Source organism: Vulpes lagopus, chromosome 3 (genome assembly GCF_018345385.1).
Source record: "Vulpes lagopus strain Blue_001 chromosome 3, ASM1834538v1, whole genome shotgun sequence".
Lineage (NCBI taxonomy): Eukaryota > Metazoa > Chordata > Mammalia > Carnivora > Canidae > Vulpes > Vulpes lagopus.
This window is the reverse complement of record NC_054826.1, coordinates 49,720,685-49,744,293: the sequence shown is the minus strand read 5'-3', so window position 1 is coordinate 49,744,293 and position 23,609 is coordinate 49,720,685. Positions and strand designations below refer to the sequence as shown.

General features: G+C 37.6%; 1 protein-coding gene across 2 annotated transcripts in view; it reads right to left on the bottom strand.

Moving 5' to 3' along the window:
* CPEB4 (cytoplasmic polyadenylation element binding protein 4) overlaps positions 1 to 22,451 on the bottom strand; it is a 61,767-nt gene extending 39,316 nt beyond the window's left edge. For both annotated transcript variants that reach the window (XM_041750889.1, XM_041750890.1), the window contains exons 1-2: positions 19,892 to 22,451; positions 3,145 to 3,226 (exon numbers count right to left, since the gene is read on the bottom strand). In XM_041750889.1, coding sequence (XP_041606823.1) covers positions 3,145 to 3,226; positions 19,892 to 21,016 — 1,207 coding nt within the window. In that variant the 5' untranslated portion in view covers positions 21,017 to 22,451. The remainder of the gene's footprint in view (positions 1 to 3,144; positions 3,227 to 19,891) is intronic.
* Positions 22,452 to 23,609: the final 1,158 nt, after the last annotated feature.

Genomic DNA, 23,609 nt, shown 5'->3' with positions numbered 1-23,609 from the left:
TAAGATAAAATAAGCCCAAATATAAAATTTGCCTCCCTATAATGGGCTCTTTTTATAGTTCTCAAATTATTTTAATTGCATTCTTATAATATTTTTCTGAGAGGCATTTTTCTACTAATCTTACAGAATCAATGTCCATTTTCTGTTTTCTTCATTTCTAAAATAGTAGAGCACATGGAAGGGCTTTTATCTTCAAAATGATTTAGCAGGTTTCATATTTTAAAAGGACAACATGTTGTTTTTAAGATATTCAACTTTTGCTATCATCTTTAAACAAAATCTCACAATAGAATCACTGTCAAAATTGAGCATAGCTTTCCTAATAGCTATCTAAAGCAAAGGAGAGTTTGACAATTAATGAAGTATTGCCTTGAGCCAAACTACATTTTGATAGTGATAGACTAGGTGATAAAAAGTTCATCTCAGTTTACAAAGAAATCAAGCGTAACTATAATCTGGCATTTTAGGCCCATGAATTCATCTATGAATTCTTTACTGCTCTTTGAAGGAAAAAAAAACTGGACAAACTTCATTTAATATACTTAAGTCACTTTGGCACTTAAGTTTATATCGAAACTAACTTTCTCATTTGATAACCATGAAAATAGACTTAATAGATATTTAGTAATAATCTATGCCATTTACTAAGTGTTTTCTATGAGCTACACAGTATGCTGCAGTTCATAAATATATCCTACCATTTGATCCTCACAACCACCACAAACTGTAGTGGCAGAATGGCGATTTTTTAAAAAATATTTTATTTATTTATTCATTCAAGGGAGACACAGAGAGAGAGAGGCAGAGACACAGCCAGAGGGAGAAACAGGTTCCATGCAGGGAGCCCAACGTGGGACTCGATCCTGGGACTGGGGGATCATGCCCTGAGCCAAAGGCAGGTGCTCAACCGCTGAGCCACCCCAGAATGGCAATTTAAATCCAGATCTACCTGACTCCGAAACCCATGGCCTTTCCACTCTGCCACACACTTCCTTTTATAAATAACTATTTTATAAAACTTTTATGTTCCCAGACTAGGCAAATCAGATTTAATGTTTTCTGTCATCAGACTTAACTTTTCATTATCCCTACAAAATTAGCTAAAAGAAAATTGATTTAAGTAAAAGTTGGTAGAAGAAATTAAAAAGGGAATACAGAATAAAAGCAGAACTTTACACAGTAATTTAGAAAACTAGGAGAAGAAATAATAATAAACCCGAGAGACATCTAGCTGTATCTGATAAATCAAGGAAATACTACTGTTAATCTTATTAGAATAATGTGTAAAACTCTTACATTTAACTTAAGTACTAGTTAGAGGCTTGTTCCTTAGAAGCATTACATAATAAATGGTTTATATCTGATATTGTTTGTAAACTGTTTTCTCTGAAAGGCCCTTATCATGTAATAAAATAAATAAAATATAAAATAAAAATAGGTGCTTATCATGAAAATGAGTTATAATTATTTATTATTCCTAGTATCAAGTACATAAGAGGCTCTCTCCCCCAAAAAAGAAAGCTGCCAAAGGAATCCAATACATTAAGAATAAACAAATGTCCTCTACCTTTACTCCTTTTTCTGTATTTATCTTTTAAGTAATTGCAGATTCACAGAAAGTTGCAAAAAACAGCACAGAGGGATCCCATATACCCTTTACCCAGTCTTTCAAGTGGTGACATCTTACGTAGCTATAGTACAAACCAGGAAACTGACATTGGTACAATCCAAAAACCATATCCAAATTTCTCCTTTAGCTACTTTTTAAGAGTGTGCAGTTTTTCTGGTGCTAAAAGGGCCTTAAGAATCTCCTCATTTTTCTGATGAGAAAACAAAAAGAAAGGTCAAAGAGGCTGAAACACTACCCAAAGTCAGAGTGCTAAGAAATGGCAAAAATAAAGCTGACTCTGAATGAGATCATCTTTCCTCAGAAACAGAGAGTGTATCTAGATTAGAGTCACCCAACAGAATTCAATGGGGAGTTCAGTAGAGATCTTCAAAATATTCTTATTTCAGGGACACCTGGGTGGCTCAGAGGTTGAGCATCTGCCTTCAGCTCAGGGCATGATTCTAGGATCCGGGATCGAGTCCCACATTGGTCTCCCTGCGGGGAGCCTGCTTCTCCCTCTGACTACGTCTCTGTCTCTGTCTCTGTCTCTCATGAATAAATAAATCTTAAAAAAAAAATATTCTTCTTCCAAAGTTATCTCAACAGCTGGATGCATATTTTTCACATATTATTTTTCATCTCTCCAGACCTCAAAGAGCTCTCCTCATTAAAAAATTTACCATTGTTGGTCTGCTGAAAAATACTTAAAAGTTTCACTGCATTAGTAATGTAATAAACCAAACTCAAAGGAAAACCAGACCAGGCTGGTCACCACTTAAAGTAAGTCTGTCTTGCCACCTTTGACCCTAGTGCAAAGCCACATCTGACACAAAGCAGGACCCTAAGCATGGAATGAATGAATGAATGAATGAACGAACAAGTGGGATGACCAAATATATCAACTATTCCAAATTTCTTTAAAAAAACGAGCAAAGAAAAAGAAAGCTCCCCAGTATAAGTCCCTTATAACAAAGTTTAGAAATTGAGACCTGGTCAAAATGAAATGTCTTATTCAAGATAACTCAGCTAGTTAGTAATAGAATTGAGATCAGAATCCAAGTAGAAATAGCATTATTTTTTTCTTAACATGCTCCATAAAAAATATTTCAAAAGAAAAAACTTCATCTCAACTTTGAAACCCTTGACAATTTTTTAAAAGTAGTCCAAAAACTCTATCAACATTTGAACTCTTACCAGTGTATAGTCACTGTCATGGGTGAGACGTACAGATTTGAGGCACTGAGCATTTTTTGCCTCAGACATAAAAAAATTAGTTGTAGGTTCATGTCTTTCCAGTTAACTGCCCACCTCATTGAGTAGTACTCTTATAGTTCTCTTAATTGGTATTATGATGGACCTACAGTGGGTGCCCATCAAACATATTTGAATTTTTAATGAGAGGTACATGTATAAAATTGATGGAACTGACTACATACAAAATATGAATCCGTATTTGCCATATTGCTCATGAGATTACATAGATAATACAAATTTTTAACTTCACTAAAATCAAATAGTGAGACTTTTAAAATTACCTTTAATGGAATCATTTTCAGCTCTCATAATGTCGATGAGTGAACTCTCCAGTGAATGCATATCAAACGTCCTGGGGCGATCCTGTAAACACAATAGCCACAAACCACTTTTAAAAAAACTTTTAATTATAAAAGGAGACAACAGGCTACATTCAATGGGACACAGATCAAAAAGGGACAATTTTACTCCCTCTCTGTATAAGGTACATTATTATTGCGTTTTACTTTTAACGCTTACAAAACATCAAAATCATAAAAGTAGCCAGGTCTCAGCAAAGAGGGATTTGATTTCTAATAATTATTTCAATAAAAGTATTATTTTTACTAATCAAGCAGAGGCAACTAAAACCAATTTCCATATAGTCAACAACATGAAGCAAATGTAAAATAAAATTCATAATCTTTATCTGCCACTTAAGATTGTAGTAACATGGTAAAACTTCCCAAACTTGCTCTGGCAGGTATATACTAGGCTGGAATTCAGTAGATACTGCTACTGCATAGCTATATTCAGAATATTCAGAATAGCTGTAATTATTTTTTAAGCCAAAGCGTGAAAATAGTTATCCAAGGTCCATAAGACCACTAAGTGGCAAAGTGGTCTTGATTTCGTTGCCATTAAAATTAAAGGGAGACAGGGTGTCAACACTGTTGGTCTAAACCCTGGTTTAACAAAATGCATTTCAAGAGTGGGTGAAGAATCTTAAAATATACAATGACCCAACTGCTCCAGCATTCTTCTGGAGGAAAAGTACTAGAAACAAAAAAATTAAAGTGTAGCTTGATAAGTGAAAAGTAGGAAATGAAAACATTTTAAAATTAAACTCTGAAAGGAAGCAGTAATACAGGTTTCTGACCCACTTGAAGAATAAAACTGGTACACACATAGACACAATTGCAAGAATACTAAAGAAAAGGGGGCTCCCACAGGAATTTGACATGCAGGATTCTATAACCTTCTTTCCAGCTTTAGTTTCTCATACATTACTTATAACTCAAAGCTCTGGGCTTTTTAAGGAATTCACCTGATATTATTCCCCACTCATTTTTTTTAACTTGTTGAATCTCACTTCCCCACCCCCTCCTAACTTTTAGAACCTTAAGGCTGATAGAGCACATTCTCCATTAGAGAGCATTTTTTTATTGACCTGACATTTCTCTCCTCTGTCCTTCCATAATACTACTTGTCTTATTTCTCTGAAATAGGGATCACTTCTCCTCACCCTACCCCACCATGTGGATACTCCAAATGTTCACTGAATTGTTTTATGATACCATTTTTTTTTATGTCTGCAACTTCAGGAATGCAAGGACAGTTATATTTAGATATAATCCATATTTAAAACAGAGAGTATTACAGGGGTTTTTTGGGGGGGGCAGCGGGGTGATGGGTGTGCAGAGAGAAGGAAGACGGGGATCGGAAGCAGGTATCTTAATATAGTACAACTCCTTCCAGAACATCTTTCCCACTTTTGTTCCTAAGTCTTTCCTCCTCATCTTCATCTACTCAACATGGTCAATAGAGAAGCAGGAGGACACATGCCCAAAATTAGAATCTCTAATTCACAAAAAGGGAAACACCATTCTGTTTTTTATCCTTCCTCATCTTAAGCACTGAATTAAATCAAAATTCATACTTCATTTTCTTTTGGAAGCAAAGTGGATATAAGGCATAATTTGAAAAAGAATAATATAAAATTCCACTATCTCATTCTACAGTTACTAGATTTGTCCTCTGTTCTGAAATCACACCCATAACCAGGCCAGCCACTGTCTCTACTATCTCCAATACAAAACCAATCTTGGAGGCAATAATTCTCAGTGTCTAGTAACTTGCCTATGTCTTCAGCCAGTTTCCCAAAGGAAGGAAGTTATGTATTACATCAAATGTTCCCAATGTGCACAACTCCAAAGGATGACAGTATGCCATGATACTCATCTCCTAAGCCCACAGGAACTTCCTAGCAGGTGACTTCTGCTTCAATATTATGTTTTCTATGTGTGTCATGAGGTGAAACAGGTTGAGAAGCCTTGTCCTACAAGTGACAGGTAGAAAGCACACGTTTGCGAAAGCAATGAATAAATGAATTCCTTCAAGTAACTTTTAAATATTTAAAATATTTCTTCCCTTCTACTTCCTTAAGGTTTTTTACATTTTCCCTTTCCTGCCGTAGAATTGCAGGTTTTCATTTGCCAAAATAACTGTAATGGGTAGTGGGATGGGAGTATTCAGCTTTTTTTTTTTTTTTTAATGCAACTAAAGTAAGCAACCTTGCAAATTTCCAGAACTTGAATTTTGCCAATCACCAAATAACAAGATCACTGAAAAGAAAAGAAGCAGTTGATAAAGAATATTACACAGTGTGTTTTGGTTTATGACAGCTGTTTCTATTAAGTAAAGAAGCATCCTTTTTACCTATAAGTTTCTATATGTGGTACTGGAATTCAGCAAAGCCACTTTGTAACCCACCTGCCCCCACATATTGCCTGAAACATAAAGATTTTTGCCTGACTTCTATTTGTTAGAATACACTAATATCAAAATCCTAAGTGAAATTTTTAAATTTTCAAGTAATGCTTTATGGGGATTAAAAACAAACCCTTCATCCTTTTCACACTTATACTAACTTTCCTTTGTCATGATTTAATACAAGAGTGACAAATCAATACCAATATACAAACTCTGATCAACTGGTATCAACTCTCAGATGCAATGTGTTCGGAAGGATTTTCAGGCTCTGTACAGATTCAGAAGGGAACAGTGTCTGGATAGACTGCTGATGATTTAAGTGCAAGGTACAGGACCCAATGGCACAGTTACCACATTCTTGCCAACCCTGACCTAATAGGTATTTATCCCCACAGTCCAACCTTATTATAATTATTATAAATGATGACATTTGTATAACATTTTATTTCTTATGGTGCTTTGGCAATTCAAAGAGTTCAAAAGCCAAATATTTTGTCAAGTAAACATTCTGTTCTCAGAGAGGATCTAAAGTTTATCCTTCTTGATTTACTCCCTCTCACTGATCTTTTCCATCCAATTTTAACCTCTAATTAAAAACAAAAACAAAAAACTAAAATATAAGTGTGCCACTAGGAAGTAGGTGGAGGAGTAGGCACAAATAAATAAATCCAAGGAATAAGAACAGCAGCACAAATGATGCTGGTTTTCCTACCCAATAAACAAACTGGCAAATCAGGAGGGTTTGGATGTCCCTATTTCATTCTTTGATTTTACCCTTTTTGATTGCTAATTGGGCCAACTATCATCATCATTTCTCTATTTTCTTGGATCTGTTTTCCAGAAAGTAAACTAACTATAACTAACTATAAAATAGAAACCTTGCTAAGTGACAACTCTTCTGATTGAACTTGAGCTGACAACCAAAATATGAGCATCAGCATAAATTGGTAGAATGAGCATTAGACACTAGGAAGCCCCAACTCCACCAGTGGTGCGTCATGTGAGCTTGGGTACTTTCATCTTCTAAACCTCTTTGCTGATCTGAAAAGGGAGTTTGATTGAATCTATAATGTCCTTTTCGTAGCTCTAAAATATATTTGTATTCTAGCTTTCCAATACCCTCAGCTTATGCTTTCCCAAGATTTAGTTTAAATTATAGTGATGATTATGGCAGAAAGCAAAACATAAATGAGAATGACTAATGAAAGCTCATCACTTTGTGCCCACAAAAAAGGTAAGGGCCAATCATAGGTAATATGAAAATGAACCCTTAGAGTATTAGAAGGACAGTTGCTATATCTTCTTATGCTATACATAATGCAAAATAATAAGCTTTTTAAATAAAAAAATTACTTAAAATGATTTGTTGAAGTAGGATGGCCTGATTTCAAATAATAGGGCAGAGAATCCATTACAAAACAAAAAAATATCAGCAAACAAATTTGCTTCAACCCACCATCATCAGTTTCTCCTGACAGTCTAAAGGTAGAAAAATAGAACTATCTTTCATTGACTATCTAATACTATCTAATACCTGAAATTATTTTAGGTACTTTATTCATACTATCTTAATTCACCCTCAAACCTCCTTATAAATTAGATGACATTATCTCCTGTTTTAATAATTAAAACTAAGATTAAGGGAAATTTCATAATTACTGCACAGACAGGTTACTGGATAGTTCAGCAGCTAGGTGGGATTCAAGCCTAAGTTTCCTTCCAAAGCAGGCGATAATTCCTTGGGTAAAGTAATGAACATGGAAGTCAAAGGACCACACTAATTAAGACATACATTTGAATAAATAAGACACTCTGCTATTAAAGGTCCTGGGAGCAGGAACGTGCTAGCAAGTGCCTAGCAAATAGTAGTCACTCAGATATTTCTCAATAAATCAAAAATAAACAAAATGTATGTGTAAGAATAATATAGGAATGATATCAGAGGTACTGAAAAGATAAGAAGCCTTATCTTCCTTCTTCCTATTGAGGTGACAAAAAGATGTGGTGCACAAATTAGAAAGCTACCACAAATGCCTTTCTAGATTATCTACTGCCAACCACAGAAGTACAAATGGTAGTAACAGTAGTAATAATAATCACAAAATCAGCAGCTAACATTTATCAACTTCTAATGCTTGATATGCATGATCTTATTTATTCCTCACAAAAATCCTACAAAATTAGCTATGTTCAGTAAAATCATCCCATTTCACAGATGAAGAAACAAGTTGAGAGTGATTAAGTAACTCTATCAATGCAAAGTAAGTGGAGGGGTAGAATTTGAACCCAGGTCTTCTGACTCTACAACATGTAAGCTAAACCATCATGAATGAAAATAGAAGAGCACCAATTATCTTCAAGGCTCAGCAAAGCAAACTTGATTACCATACTTAGACCTCATTTTATTATCTTGATTATTGTATTGAAAATATTGAGTTGCATGTCAGTTACTGGTTGGCTTTGGTTTCTGTCATCTCTACTTCACAGGACAATTTCCAAAGGAAAAACCATACAAGTCAATATGGAAATCAAAGCTGATAAAAAATAATGTTCCGATAAAACAAATTAGTATTTCAAAAATCAGAACCCATCCTTTTAATTTACACCAAAGTAATCCTGACTTCCATGGGAAAATAGGACATCAGCAAATAACTGATGACCTGACTTTTCATAATATTCCAGAAATAGCCAAAAGAAATATGTGAACCTGTTGGTTTATTGCCAACAGAAAAAACAACTGTAGACTGCAATTATACCACAAACCTTAATCATTATCCGTCGCTTTTTTTCTTAAATATCCATCCAAATGGCTACTCCAAGCCACTATTTCTCATACTTGGGAGCCTGTCAGGATCATCTGGAGGTCTTGTCAAATCATAGATTATCCACAAAGTGTCTCATTCAGGAGGTCTGGGTAGGGTCCAAGAATTCACATTTCTAATAAGTATCTAAGTGAAGCCAGGGACCACACTTTGAAAAGCACTGAGTTAAACAAGTATATTCAACAGGTTAATTTCCTTAGATACTTGGCATTGTGATTTGTAGCTGACTGGCCATAATACAGTCCAGCTTAAATATTCTATATCAGGGACGCCTCGGTGGCTCAGTGGTTGAGCATCTGCCTTTGGCTCAAGGGATGATTCCAGAGTCCCAGGGCTGAGCCCCACACTGGGATCCCCGCTGGAGCCTGCTTCTCCCTCTGCCTGTGTCTCTGCATCTCCCTGTGTCTCTCATGAATAAATAAAATCTTTTAAAAAAATATTCTACATCAACCATTTTAAGGTTTCCATGTGAAGAGGTAGCCTCTACTCACAGAACCCAAAACAAAGCCCTCTTGAAGCTCTGAGATACCTAACTTGGAAAAAGATCACAAGTTCAATTTCAACAAATCAACCACCATGACCACTCTATTATTGGTCTTGTCTTTTTATACTTGAGTTAGTATGTTTTCACATCACTGGACTGGGTCTAAAACACAAAAAGTACTTAATTAAATATTACCACATTATTAAGTACCAATGTCAGAAGTCAGCTACTCCCTTTACTCACTCACTCCCTATAAAGACAGACATTACTGTAATCATCACTTCTCAGACAGCTATGTGTCTGCATCAGTCAATGAAGATTCTTTCTGGCTTAAACTTTCCCTAGTGAAGAAGGGAAAAGAAAATATTTTGGTTTGAAAGGAAAGTCTATGCCAGTATGTCAGCTGCCAAAATAAATAGGAAGTTTGAAATGCCAATGAGCCCATAATTAATCAAAGGTAACTATGGGTGTTTTAATCTGAGATGTGCCAAAATGTAAATGTTCTTCTTGAATTAAATATTTAGCCCACAGGCATCAAAAATTGACTACATAGTCAACTTTCAAGATTCCACTTCCAGATGACCTTCGCATCCCTGTGCAGGCACAAGTCCTTTTTTCTCCATCCCCTCCGGATGCTGCCATTTCATATGATGTTGACAAATCCCCTTACAGTTATCCCCCCAGTGGACCGTGAGGATCACTCATCTCTCCATAGCCACACATTGCAGCATTATATGTAGCATACTGTAAGACTGTCATCATCATCATCACCATTATTAAAGTGGCTAATATGTTTCTCCTGGTTCACTGTTGTGCATCTTATGTGAATTATGCATGATTTACAGACATTAGTTCCGCAAAACCACCATGTAAAGTGTATGTAATTATCATTCCCATTTTGGGCAAAGAGAAGTTAGCTAATTGCTCTCAAAGTCACACAGTAAGTGGAGGAGTCTGACTTCAGAGCAGAAGCTCAGAAAAGTGGTTCATTTAAATAAGTGGTTCATTCTTGTCATGACCTAGAAATTTCAATGTATAAAAAAACACCTGGCAGGTATGAAGTCCTTCATATATAGAGGGCCTGTGCTGAGAACAAGGGTCGGAGGTTAAAGTCCAAGAGGTAATTATCTAAAGTAGAAGAAACCACATTCAGTTCAGCATCTTGTATTTCTTAACATGTTATGTCTTCAATCAGTACTTTCTCATTATGATGGCTTAACAATGAAGGCAGAATCTTACAGACTGTAGGATACCAAATGCTCCCTATAAGAACCTATAAATAAATGAATGTCTTTGGTGTACTACTCTGATTGGATCAACAGGTCCATTCACTCCCATGTGAATGGATTAAATAGCTCTCTCCAGAAAGCCTTTGAGAAAATTTTCTTTAATTCCACCTTCATTAAATAAACCATACTGATTTTGAGCATTAGAAATCCTTGAAATGATACACATTTCTTGTCACCACTTAACTGAATTTAAAAAACTGCCATTCCAGACTTGATTAGTCAGTGCCCGGATCAACAGACTCATTCTTCTCTTGACTATTTGTGCATTCTCACCTTGCCTGGCAGAGAGCAATAATTAAAATCTATTTTATTCCAAGGGTGGCTCAGTCAGTTAAGCATCCAACTCTTGATATCTATCAGCTTAAGTTATGATCTCAGGGTCATGAGATCAAGCCCCACGTCGGGCTCTGCACTGAGTGTGCAGCCTACTTAAGATTCTCTCCCTCTCCCTCTGCCCCACCCCCCAGGTTGACTCTCATGTACTCTTTCTAAAAACTAACATATATATATATGTGTGTGTGTGTGTGTATTTTTTTTTCTGTTCCACGACCTGAGTTGTTTTTTTTTTAATTTTATTTATTTATTCATGAAAGACACACAGAGAGAGGCAGAGACATAGGTAGAGGGAGAAGCAGGCTCCTCACAGGGAGCCCAGTGTGGGACTTGATCCTACAACTCTGAGATCACACCCTGAGCCGAAGGCAGATGTTCAACCGCTAAGCCACCCAAGTGTCTCCACAATCTAAGTTTAAATTACCACTTACTAGACAAGTGATCTTGACAGTGCAGAATCTCTGAACCTTGGTTTCATCAGCAACATAAGGATAATAACCCTCCCTTATAAAACTGGTGAGGAGAAATGAAATAAGGTATCTGGCAGATTGTACAAAATGCCCAGCAGTTAGTAGACCCATTTAATAAGCATTCCCTCTGCTGCTTCTCTCTCTGGTAAAATGGCAAAAGAGCCTGAAATTAATATATTAAATTAGATATTGTTATATCTGAATAATTCAGCTGTTCTATGCTATTTCCTGTAGCCCATTTTCATAACAAAATGAAATAGAAAAATATTCCTCCTACTTAATCAGCTACTGAGGTCAAGAAGTCACTAGTTTCAGGAAAATAGGCAAATATTACTAAAACTCAACCCTAAGGAATGAAGTCATTTAGACCCTTCTGGCCCTTCCTCTGTCTTTGGCTGCTTACTAGCCATCAGAGTTCCTCTGTTTCATGTCTGCTGGTCCTGATCAGGGTCCAGAGTCAGCAAAGAAAATGGTCAACAGATGCACAATCTTTATTCCTAAACTGAGGCTTGCTTGTGTCCTATAACCCATAAAATCTCTTGTGAGTCTTGAGAGCAATGTCAAAAAAAAAAAAAAAAAAAAAAAGCAGCCTATGCCCACTATGCCCAGTGATAGTCTTCTTTCTGGGCCCTCACACTCCCACTTCCACAACTTTAGCTCTCAAGAGTTTCCTGAGCAGAAGGCACTTCTAAACACTCAGGTACAAAGATGTCACCAGACTGCACACATCATGAGGAGAAGGAACATGCTTGCCTTGGTCATGTATTCCCAGGATATGGGCCACTGAAAATACCAAAACTTTGTAGGTTGAAAGTGAGATGTAAAAAAGTTTGATGCAGTCCAAAGGTCAGCAAAAGGCCTCAAACCTCTAAATTCTTCTTTAAAAACAAAAACAGACAAAAATACAACAAAGATCTCCCAGTCCTGTTCTATTCTCTCTCTTTTTAGAGATCCTTTCCACAAAAGTCCATGGAAGCCTAAACCTGGGATAAAGATAAGAATAAGCTGGAAAAAGAAAAACTATAAACAATCTCTCCCCAGATTTCTGGTCCCCAACTGATGTTTTGGCACTTTTTGGATCTCTCCTCCCCCCCCCCCCTTCTTATTTGATGGCCTATGACCACCAGCAGCCTTGTCTGCCCAGAAGGAAGGAGATGATGCCAGCTAGCATTGATGTCCTTAGAGACTAGTACCAGCTTGAGTGGTGAAACACGCTGCACAGGTGCAACAGAAATGTGGGCCTTGCTTCAGTTTTCTCACCATATTTTCTTAAAAAACCACTAGGAAATTTTGTTGCTGTTGTTTTTACGTGGGGAAAAAAAAGATTCCTAATGTTTTGGAGACACATACTAAAGCATTTACAAATGGGATGATATGATATCTGGGAACTGCTTTAAAATAACATGAAAGAGGAGAGGGTTAGGAAGAAGATAGGAGTTTGTCCAGGAGTTGATCACTGTTGAAGCCAGATGACACACACATGGGGGTTTGCTATACTATTTTGTCTATTATTCAATATGCTTAAATTTTTCCCTAATAAAAGATTTAAAAAGACATGAGGGAAAACACTTTACCAAAATAGAGAGAGGGGAAAAAAAGAAGATCTCCCGAGCCGAGAGGACGGCTGGACAAAACGAGGACATCATCTAGCCTGATTCCCACTATTATTTAAGTACAGTGACTTTATTCTTCAGTTTATGAAATTCTTTATTTATTTTAAAGATTTTATTTATTTATTCATGAGAGACACAGAGAGAAAGAGAGATTGAGATTGGCAGAGACACAGGCAGAGGGAGAAGCAGGCTCCATGCAAGGAGCCCGACATGGGACTCGATCCTGGGTCTCCAGGATCAGGCCCTGGGCTAAAGGCAGGGCTAAACTGCTGATCCACCCAGGATGCCCGAAATTCTTCTTTAAAATTAAGCTCAAACTACCACACACAAGATATATACTGGCTTTCATATTTTAAAAATATATGCTATTTTCAAGATTTTGAATTAATATTTCTATTTGATGACCAGTAAAAGCAAATGAGAAAATGAAGCATCAGGAAAGTTAGGTAGCTTGCCCTAGGTCATATAGTTAGTAAGTGGCAGCCCCATATTTAGAACCCAGATCTGACTTCCATACTATAATTAGGAGATTTTTCTGAATAGCAACATTCTTATGCTGACTTGTTTTTTAAAGGTTCTTACAGATGTAAAATGACAATAGCTATTTTACTGACTAGCACTAGATGCATTCCTCAAAAACACCTGAAAGGACTACTATTAAAAGTATATTACATAATGTTTAAATATAAATATGGCTTTAAAATGTATTATACTGAAATATTAACTATAACTTAGTTTAGATATATATATAAAAATAATGATTGGGATACTTCTGGTAAATATTCAGCAAACAGAAATTGCCCAATCCAAATACTCTACAATATGAAAAGTACTTATACAGATTAAGACTTTGAACTTTAATAATTCAGTTTGCAGACATGAGGAGAGGACCTCTAAGTGGCTGATGGAGTTTCCTTCTTGACATGAAATGAGACCTGAATTCTGCTACCCAAAGGATAAAGTTTGCCTCCTGTGGTACCATTTTGCCACAGAAATTAAACAAGCACACACTGCATACAAGCATACAAGTAATACATTTATAAGTGTGACTATTAATGTCTGAAAACACCATTTACACATTGTTTTTGTATACCTAAAGTTGGATCTGTTAATTTGCCTTAAAGTTTAAAAAACAGCTCATGATTAAAATGACAGGAAACTATCAGTTGCGAATTTGTTTATGATGAGGGGAAAAAAGCATATTTAGTATCATTCAGGGATTAGCACAGATCAAAAATACATTATAAATCAAACCAAAATAACTTTATGAGCTATCTAGTCTTGTCCCCAGTCTATAACATAGGAGGTGCTCAATAAATATGTATGAAATAATTAAAATATAAAAAATAAAACTGAATTCCAGGATAATAACTAAAATATACCCAATTCAAATCTATAGTACCTTTTCCTATCTCTTAACCAAAAAAAAATACAAATTCTTCTTTGAAATAGTCTCTTTAATGTATTCAAAAGCAATCAGATGTTCTAAATTTCTTAAAATTACCATAGGCAAAATCTTTCGAAATACTGAAAAATACAGTCTGCCAATTCTAATGAAAGTTTAGATATATACATTATAAAACTTCTCAAGAAAACTGATAATTCTGCTAAATGTTTTATCTGTCCTAAGTTGCATCTAGCTTATTCTAAAGGAGTAATCTAAGAAGCAAAGTATATAGAAGATGATAAACAAAACAAAGGACTGTTCAAAATCTTTCATAGATATTGTGTTTGCAATTAATTTCATTACTTTACATATTTTAGAGGGCCATACTTGAAATTTATAGAAAATTTAAGCTGCCTACTATGGCCACATACTTAAGATACCTCACAAAAACCCCTCACTATTGGGTATTACTATCTTGATGAGGTTTTCTTCCTGAATTTAAGTGATTTGCTCAAGGTCACACAGCTAATTAGAGTGTAGAGTCAAACTTAAGTCTGCTTGGATCCAGAGCCTATACTTCATGCTACTACATGCTTGGCCTCATAAAATAGACTTTCTCAGTAATTAGCCAAGTTTCACCTTCAGAAACTGATTTAAAATAGGACTACACCTTTATCATTCTATCTACCAAGAATTTTCTGAAAATCTGAAAGTGGAACTCCTGTTTCAATAATACAAAATGTGATGAGAATTGTTACTAAATTTTAGGTAAAACAATTAAATATTGCTATAACTTTATCATGGTAAAAATATACTTTCATTTCTGTAAGAATAATTTTCTTTGAACAATTAAATATAAAATTAGTTTGTCAGGAAATATTAAAACAAATGCTCATATTATAGGCTCCCTACCTTAAAGAAACACATTATACACATTATCTTATCTGTGATGGGACCAAAAACTGATGTACAATGCAGTGCTCAAAAATGTGATCATGGATCTTCAAGCTTATTTTCCTTATAGCAAGATAAAGTCATAACATAAATATAGGCCATAAAATTTAAACTGGGCATATATTAACTTTAAGACTACTCTTCCATTTCTTTCTCACAAACGCCAACAAGGATTACTCTCAAAAGCATGAACCCATGATCTAAGAGCATCTTTCTAGTTGTAACTAGCAACAAACATATTCACTCAGCTTGCTATAAACAGGTTTTTCCTGAAAGATGTGGAACAATGTGTTGATCATATTCCATGGCTTCTGTGAAGACAACAAAAAATAATCAAAAAACTCTACTCCACCCAAGTTTTGATTCCATTAGAAAAGCAATTAAACCTAGTTAAAAGGCTTTCTACAAAAAGGTGTAAAATTGTGTCTGGTATGCTTTTCCCAAAGTTTTTCCGGTATCTCAATTCTGCTGGATCCAAAACCATCCAACTCATGCTTTATAGTTAGAAAAATTAATTTCCCTTCTTCTAAAATAAATAAATACAAAGTCAAAGAAAATGTTTCCCCTACAAAGATCCCTCTCAGGACTATATTAAAAAACAAAAAAGTGTAACAAGGTTGTACTTATAGACAATTGTAATGATTCACCATGACTTTCAGAACTGAAGCAATACAGTAACTTTCTGTTTTCAAATATAAGATGCCATATATAATTTTAAGGATCGATAAACTGACAACACAAGTAGAGTTATTAAAGTGACATGAATTATTTGCCTGCTTAAGACAATGTAACAAATCCATGGTGACTGTGTCTAAAGAGCAAACGGGCTCTAAATCCCAAAATGTCTCCCTATCAAGTTTAAGATGGTCTTTGCGAAAGATTTTTTCCAATTCCCCCTCCTTTCTATTTTTTTATTATTTATTTTTTAGCCTAACCCCTGGATTTTAACTAGTGGAGGTGTGAGCATAACCGAGCTGAAGATAAGAGACTATCAGAATATATGCTACACAAATTCTCCTTTACTTTCCTGTAAGGACAGAAGATCTAGGCAACCCTCCAAAGAAGTGCTGTATTCAAATAAAATTATTGGCAAGTGCCCCAATATATTATTTGGTTTGGACATGGGAATTCCAGGATATGTTTGGCAGGACACAGAGGATTTTTTTCTCCCTAATGTAAGGGTCAAATCATTCCTTTAGTCACATGAATATGGACCTTGTTTCTTCATTTTGAAATTGGGACAATAGAACCAAACCTCATAGGAAGTAAGATAACATGTGAAAGTACCTAGCTCAGTGCCTGGTATATAGTATGCACTAAAAATAGACAAAAAAAAAAATTGTCTATTTTTTCTATTTTGTCTATTATTTTCGGTTATTTTCCACTTTCAAAACTTTATCTACAATCAGTTTTTGATGATCATACATCAATCATTCAAACTGTAAAATGTTTCCTCTCATCTTGCTTCTGGAAGGCATTCCCCCTCCCTCTTTCCACACACTTGTATTATGTTTATGTGAAGAGGCACTGTAATATATTGGTTAAAAACCCAAATCCTGAAGAAAAAAAAAGCTAAATCTTGTGTACAAATAGTAATAATAATTTCCACCTCATAGGATTATTGAATGAATTAAATGAGTTAATAAATATAAAACATTTAGAAATCATACGCATGTTAGCTATTATTCAATATATATTAATTTAGTTGTATGTGAAAACAGGATTTGAGGCATGTCATTTGAGTTCATATAATGAAAATTTTAAGCAAAAAAAAAAAAAAAAAAAACTAGAAAAAGACTTAATTTTTTTGTGATATAAAAAAAGTCCCAAAATGTAATGCCTTGCCGTATCAGTTATTTAGAGGATTTTTCATGTTTGAAATCTCTGTTCTTGCTCCACAAACACAGGTAAAAGAGAATAAGAGAATGTTAAGACTGGACAAAAACACTAACTAAAAATGTTATCATTAATTTTAATTCACTGTATATAACCAAACTTGCGTTAAACAAATGTAAAAAAACATTCTGATTTATTTCAAAATAAACATTGCTCAGTGTTAGTTATGTATCAGGTAAATTCATTCCCTTCAACCTAATAGAACCACGCTGGCCTTTAATTGAATATTAATATTATAATGTAGCCATGTAAGGTGGATTCTGTAATTTTTGTGGTATATTTCCAGATCTCTCTGTAACACCTAAGGAATTCTTTACAATAGCCATTAAAAACTAAATTACTAATATCTGTAAAATTTCTTCCCTAAAATTAATAGTGCTTAGGGTAATAAATTTAAATAAGATGGCAGCAGTTCGGAAAGAGTATGGTTGTCATTGCACCAATCTCAATTTCACAGTAGCTCACCTCAGAACCGTAAGGAGATTAGGCATCACCTCTGTCACCCCTCGAATTTTATGAAGAAACTGAGGCCACCAAAGGCTTTGATACTGATAGGGCCAAGAGCACAACCTAGGGCTCGAGGCTCCCAGTCAAATAAATGTTCCAAGTTTTTCATATCAACTTTAACCAAGTAATTCATACCAACCCAAAATTGTATTGTTTCTTTTTTGCCAAAAAACAATTCAAAGGAGTAATTGTTAAAATACACACACAGGACTACATTCAAGTAAGTATACAGTACTCAATTTACTAACTTCTCATGATCTTTTTTCAAAACCCAAACCCTATTGTGACTTTCAAATTATCCCCACACTTGGTCTTGGTTCCTGAACCCTCTTTCCCTTTCCTAAAAATGGTGGGGGATGATGAGCAGAAATCAACAATTTACTTTCTAATCCTACCATATTTGAGCCAGGTATATTGACTCATCCTTTTTCCATCCTCAGCATAACAGACAACAGTTCTACGGGAATAGTTAGTTTCTAGCAGTATTTTTTAGTATCAATCTTGGTCGATTTTATTATTTCATAAACCAGCTTAATCTCCAACCGATCCAAAAGATTTCACATGTAAACACATTCCATTAGCCCCCCAAAATGTTGATAATATGCATGTGTATAATTTATTCATTTTCTGAAATTTTTGTTTTTCCCAAAGCAAACCTTTATCAAAAACCAGTAAACTGAGAACAGAAAATAAGCTATGAGGTCATAGAAATTCATTCTGTCAGTGTACTGTAGCAAAATAAAAAAAAAAAGTGTTCAATTCTGAGCCAATCTTAATCCAGGTAAAATGTATAGAATGTAATCTTAGATTTTAAAATTAGCAACATATGAGTAATTCAAAAAAGTCACCTTTGCACTAACTTTTCTTTAAATTTATGTTCCAAAGAATATTAAAAGCGATTTTTAAAAAATAGACTTCATGAAATTGCCAGTGTCTAAAAGCCTTCCCACTAATGCAAGATAATTGCTTTTCAGTTTGAGTAAAAACCCTTTTTAAAGCAAAAGCCAACAGCTTTTTTGATATTTAGGCAAAAATTATTTTTAAAAATCTAAAACTAAACTTGATCAAAGATACATTCTAACTATTAAGATACATTCTAACTATTCTGCCCGAATCCTTCAAGAAAGGGACATTTAATTCCTTGGACATTTAATAAGCTTCTCTTGGCAAACTTGCCTTAACAGTAAACAAATTATTAATCAAAACAGATAATTCTGCTTGTACTGATATCGTATTTGGGAACACTGAAACTGGTTTGTAATCTATTTTAGCCCTTGCAGAAAGAGCTCTAAAATAACCCTCTATCTGTGGTGCATGTGTATATATTATATATACATGTATACATGTATACAGATACATATTTTAATCCTTGTTTTTTTTTTAACCTAGAGTTTGTACTCTTAGCAGCTGTGTACTTTTGGGCAAGTTTACATCTTTCTGATACTCAATTTTCTCATCTGCAAAATGGGGATAATAGAATTTACCCTGTGGGGGTCATTGAGAGGACTGATTCAATGTTAGGTTATTATCCCATATAAATTTCCTAAACACATATAAACAACCATACCCCCAAAGTATATGAACTCAGTGGGGCGTCTAATGTTCAGTTAACTATGAAATTCCCTTTATTTTGTATCTATCAACTAGACCAGCTGTTTATTAATTCAAAAACATCAAGCCATGTGACTCATGCAGAATAAGGATACACTGGTGGCAAGAAAGACAAGTGATCTTTGCCTGGATCTATTTTTAGGAATGGTTTATCTCCACCCCTAGTGTTAACACTGGAAAATAAACAAATGGATGAAAGGCATCATAAAAGAGTCACTCTGAGATCAACAGTTTCATGGTATTTGAAAATAAATGGGGATGAAGAAAACATTTAGATCATTTCTGTACCAGTCCTTACTGACATAGGGCAGGCTGGAATTTGCAAAGAGGTTTAAGAGGAATTGCTGAATTGATGAATTCAGACTGTTCAGACTGCAAGGTTCAAAGAGGTTCCAGGTTTAAAATGTAACCAGTGAGAAAACTATAATTCAATGGTTGGTCTTCAGCGAATCACTAACCTACAGTGAAGAAAAAAAATGATTTTTTTTTTTTGTTATACGGTTACTTCATCTGGGCAGAAAATGATCATCAGTTTCCACAACGAAGTATATACTTTTATCTATATATTATTTTTTCTCACCTAAAAAAGTAGGGAAAAACCAGCCCTGATGATCTTGTCAGGCTAAAAAGATATTATAGTTAATAATCATGACATCACCAGCGACCTGTTTTCATAATCATGCCAATTCATACTATTATCATGGGGACGATTACAATTAGAAATTTATCAAAAAAAACGGCTAAATATTTTGTTCCAAATTATACTCCTGTCCTGCCATAACATTTGGTAATTAACTCATTTTCTAAGAAGAGTTCTGATATGTACATGGACCATTCAAACTCTCTTAAACAGATATTACACCACGCAATTTCCTTATTCATCTTAATCTATTAATGGAACATAATCTTACCGGAAAAGGAAAAATGTTGTCAGCCCTGTTCAAGCTGTCTTCCATCCAGGATTTAGGAGCAAAGGCAGAGCTGGGGCGAGCGTACTTCTGCAGCTGAATATGATTGCTTGCAAAATTTTTCTTCAAAGGCGAGATGGAGTTCAGGGGCGTTATTCCTCCATTCAGCCCTCTGCGGTGATCTCGGCCTTGGGAACCTCCCCAGCCACCATATCCACCACCTCCCGGGCTCCACGAAGAAGACGGTGTAGGAGAGGGACTCTGGTAGCTGCTCCATGGAGAGGGGGGTTTGTTAAGATTATTCGCCAAATGAGGCAGCTGGTTAAAAGCAGCATTTCTATGTGTGAAAGGTGGGGGATGGGGACTGGCAGGAGACCTCCTCTGCTGCTGATGCTGGCTGTGATGATGCTGGAAATGAGGGTGATGAGGGTGGTGCTGTGAGAGAGGCCCGATCTGAGGGGAGAAGCTGCCTCCAAAGCCAGGGCTGACATGATGGGGAAAATTTTGAAACAACAGAGCACCGTTATTAGCTGAAGCAGCCGGGACCCCTCCCTGGTGAAAGAAACTTGCATCTTCATTGATGATTGTAGAGGAAGAAGGTGCTATCGCTGCTGACCAGTTACTGAAACCAGTAAGAGACGATGCACTAGACGTCAAGGGTTGGGTTGAAGTACCTAGCCCCGTGGCTTCTTGATAATCAAACCCTGTCAACACTGGTGACTCAATTCTTATTTTCTCCTTCCCATTGCCATTTTCTGAAGAATTGTCCCCTTGATTTTCTTCTGATTTTGCCTTCTCGGATTCAGGCAGTATTCCAGCTTCCTGACCTGGACTGGGGGAGAGCTGCTGCTTTTCTAAAGGGTCCTGCTGTTCCTGTTGCTGACTTTTTGCTTTTTCCGACCCCAAGATCTCATCCTGAATGTTATGGGTAGCTGGAGCAGGAAAGAGCCAAGCTGACCCCGCACTGCTGCCATTGGCAGCTGTGTTATTATTTATAAAAGCAGCAGGGCTGGGGGTGGCATTTTGGTGATGGTGTGGAGGCTGCAGATGTGGATGGAATCTGACTGGAAAAGCAGATTTATTCCCAGTATTGCTTTGCACTAGCACTCCAAACCCGTAATCCCCCATTTATTATTTTTAGGATCAGATTCTTACAATAAAAAATGACAACCTGATGTCTCACGTCTTTGTATCCTCTACTCAAAATTTAAGTCGTTTGTTTGAAATGTCTTATTTATAGCTAGCTCAAAGATCGCAGCTTATCACTTGAAATAGTTCTGATTTGGAATTCTGGTCTCTGAAAGAAAATAAAAACTAAAAAAACAAACAAACAAACAAACAAAAAAAAACTCTTAAAACATTGACATGAATCCAACTGGGCTTATTTCTAGGAGGGAATAAAAACGAAGAGGGTAAAAATCAAGTCTTTGGTTAGTAAAATAGGCGCTTTCTTTTTCCAAAGGAAAATGTACATGAATGACAAAAACACAGCTTCTCAAGCATCTATGGATGTAGAAGAATAAGCATTGCGCGGAGTAAAAATATATATATATATATATATAATTTAACAATCACATATGGTCTTCCTCAGCAGTTTAGATTCACTCACATAAAAATTAGAATAGGGCTAAGAGGAGAATACGTTCTTTTCTTGGCAGCTTGGTTAAAAAAAAAATCAGGAATAATTTAAGAACATTATATATTATATATTTATATATATAGATTATATTAGGTTATCTGGGGTGGGAGGTGAATTCCTGGTTGCGGGAGAGGAAATCAGCATTGACTAATGGAAAGATGATTGCAGGGAGGTTTCTGCTGTTCCTGGTCCTGTTTCTGCTCTTTCACGGGGTGCAGTTTTGGCCTCTGGGGCTGTTCCTGAGGCTTCGGGTGCAGATCTTGCTGCGGTCGCTGTTCCTGGGCTCCCCCCGGCCTCCTCTCCCCCATGAAATGTGCTGGAAACACCCGTTTCTCCCTCTGGCGGGGGGGCGGGGGGGCGGAGATCGCGATCAGGAAGGATTAGCGAGACTCGGCGAGGGCGAGGGCGAGCTGGCGGCCCGGGGGTGCGGGGGCCAACGGGGCGACCTGGAAGGTCCTGCGGTTTCGGCCTCTTCCCCTCTCTGCGGCTCCGGGGTTTTTTTCCCTCATGGGACCCAGGGGCGGTTTGTTCAGTTCTCTCAGTTCGATTCTCCGCAGGGGGAAAAAAAGAGGAAAAAAAGGGAAAACCCACTAGTGTAGTTATTCTAAAAGAGAAGGGCCTCCCCCCTTTGTGCTCTCTCTTTTTTCCCCCAGATTTTAGAAAAATCTATAATTTAGAAGGCTTTTGTTTCTCCTCACGGTTGCTGGGCCGTCGCCGCCGCCGCCGCCGCCGCCGTCGCTTTACCCTGGTCCCGCAGTCCCCGCTGTCGTTGCGGACTCCGCCTGGCTCTTCTTCTCTCCTTCTTCCTCCTCTTCCTCCTCTGCTGTCGCCGATGCCGCCGCCGCCGCCGCCGCCGCCACCGCCTCCCGGTGCCCGGGTCCCGCAGCCGCGGCTGAGTCCTTCTCCTCAGGACCTAGCCGAGTGAAATGACAACCAGCTGGAAAGACCGAGAGACACTTCCGGTTCGAGGAGGGCGGGGTAGGGTACCGAGGACACCCCGCCCACCTGCCGAACCACCAATCAGCTGTTAGAATCTAGACTAGGCCACGCCCCCGGCTCAGGTTCCCTCCTAGGAAGGTCGAAAACTTACCTCCAGAGACGCCCCTTCCGTCTGCGCCTCGCCCAGCGAGGCCTGGTGCCTGGAACCCGCTCCCCTACCCAGAGTGAGCGCGGCAGGTGGCCATCTTTAGTGTGGGCAGGGGACTCCTTCGCAGTTTCTCTCCGTTCCCCACGCTTTGCAGGAGTTGCAGATAGGGATGCACGGAAGAGAAAGGATCCCTCTAGCACTAGGAAAAACTGTCAGAGTCTTGGGGATCCAAGTGGCGGCCGGTGAAACCACGGCGGAACGGGAAGCCTGCCCACAGTAAAGGTGGGTCCCCAGGCGTCACGTGCTTTGGCCCGAGCTCCGCCCCAGAGGGATCTGGAAGGGGAGGCGGGTCTCCCCAGCCGCTGTGCCGTGCCGTGCCTAGAACTGCGTACGTCCTTGTGCTGGCTGTATCCCTCGCGCGGACTCTCCGTTCACCTTCCAGTCCCCCACCCCCACTCCCCAGCTCGGCTCGGTTGCCCGCCTGGTGCAGCCTCTCCAGCACAAAGATAGAGCTGCCGTAAGCGTACGTGGTTGAGCCCTCTTCCCCGTCCTCTTCTGGTCCACCGCACAGGCTGTACCAGAGGGACATTTCCAACACGAAAATCTCATCGTGGTCCTCACCTGTTCAGATCTCTTTCTGTGGACAAGGCCAGACCCCCTAGTCTGGTAATCAAGGCCTTTCCGCTCTCTGGCCAGTGCATCTTTAGCGCCTCATCTCCGAACAAATGCCCCACACTAAGCTGCTCCAAACATTTTGACATGCCCTTCCCTTTCTTCATTTGGAAAACTCCTGTTTCGTTTTAGGAATCCGTTCGAAAGCTACCCACTCTCTCTCAAGTGCATCCATGGCTCCTGAGTCCTGTGTCTGTCTCTCATGCTCGTTCATCACGCTGTTGTGATGGCGGCTGCTGTCGGCCAGGCCTCGGCTCCGCTCTGGGCTCACTGAGGAGAGGACCTGGAGGAGGCATTGCGGAATGGCTGCTGGAAAAGATGAA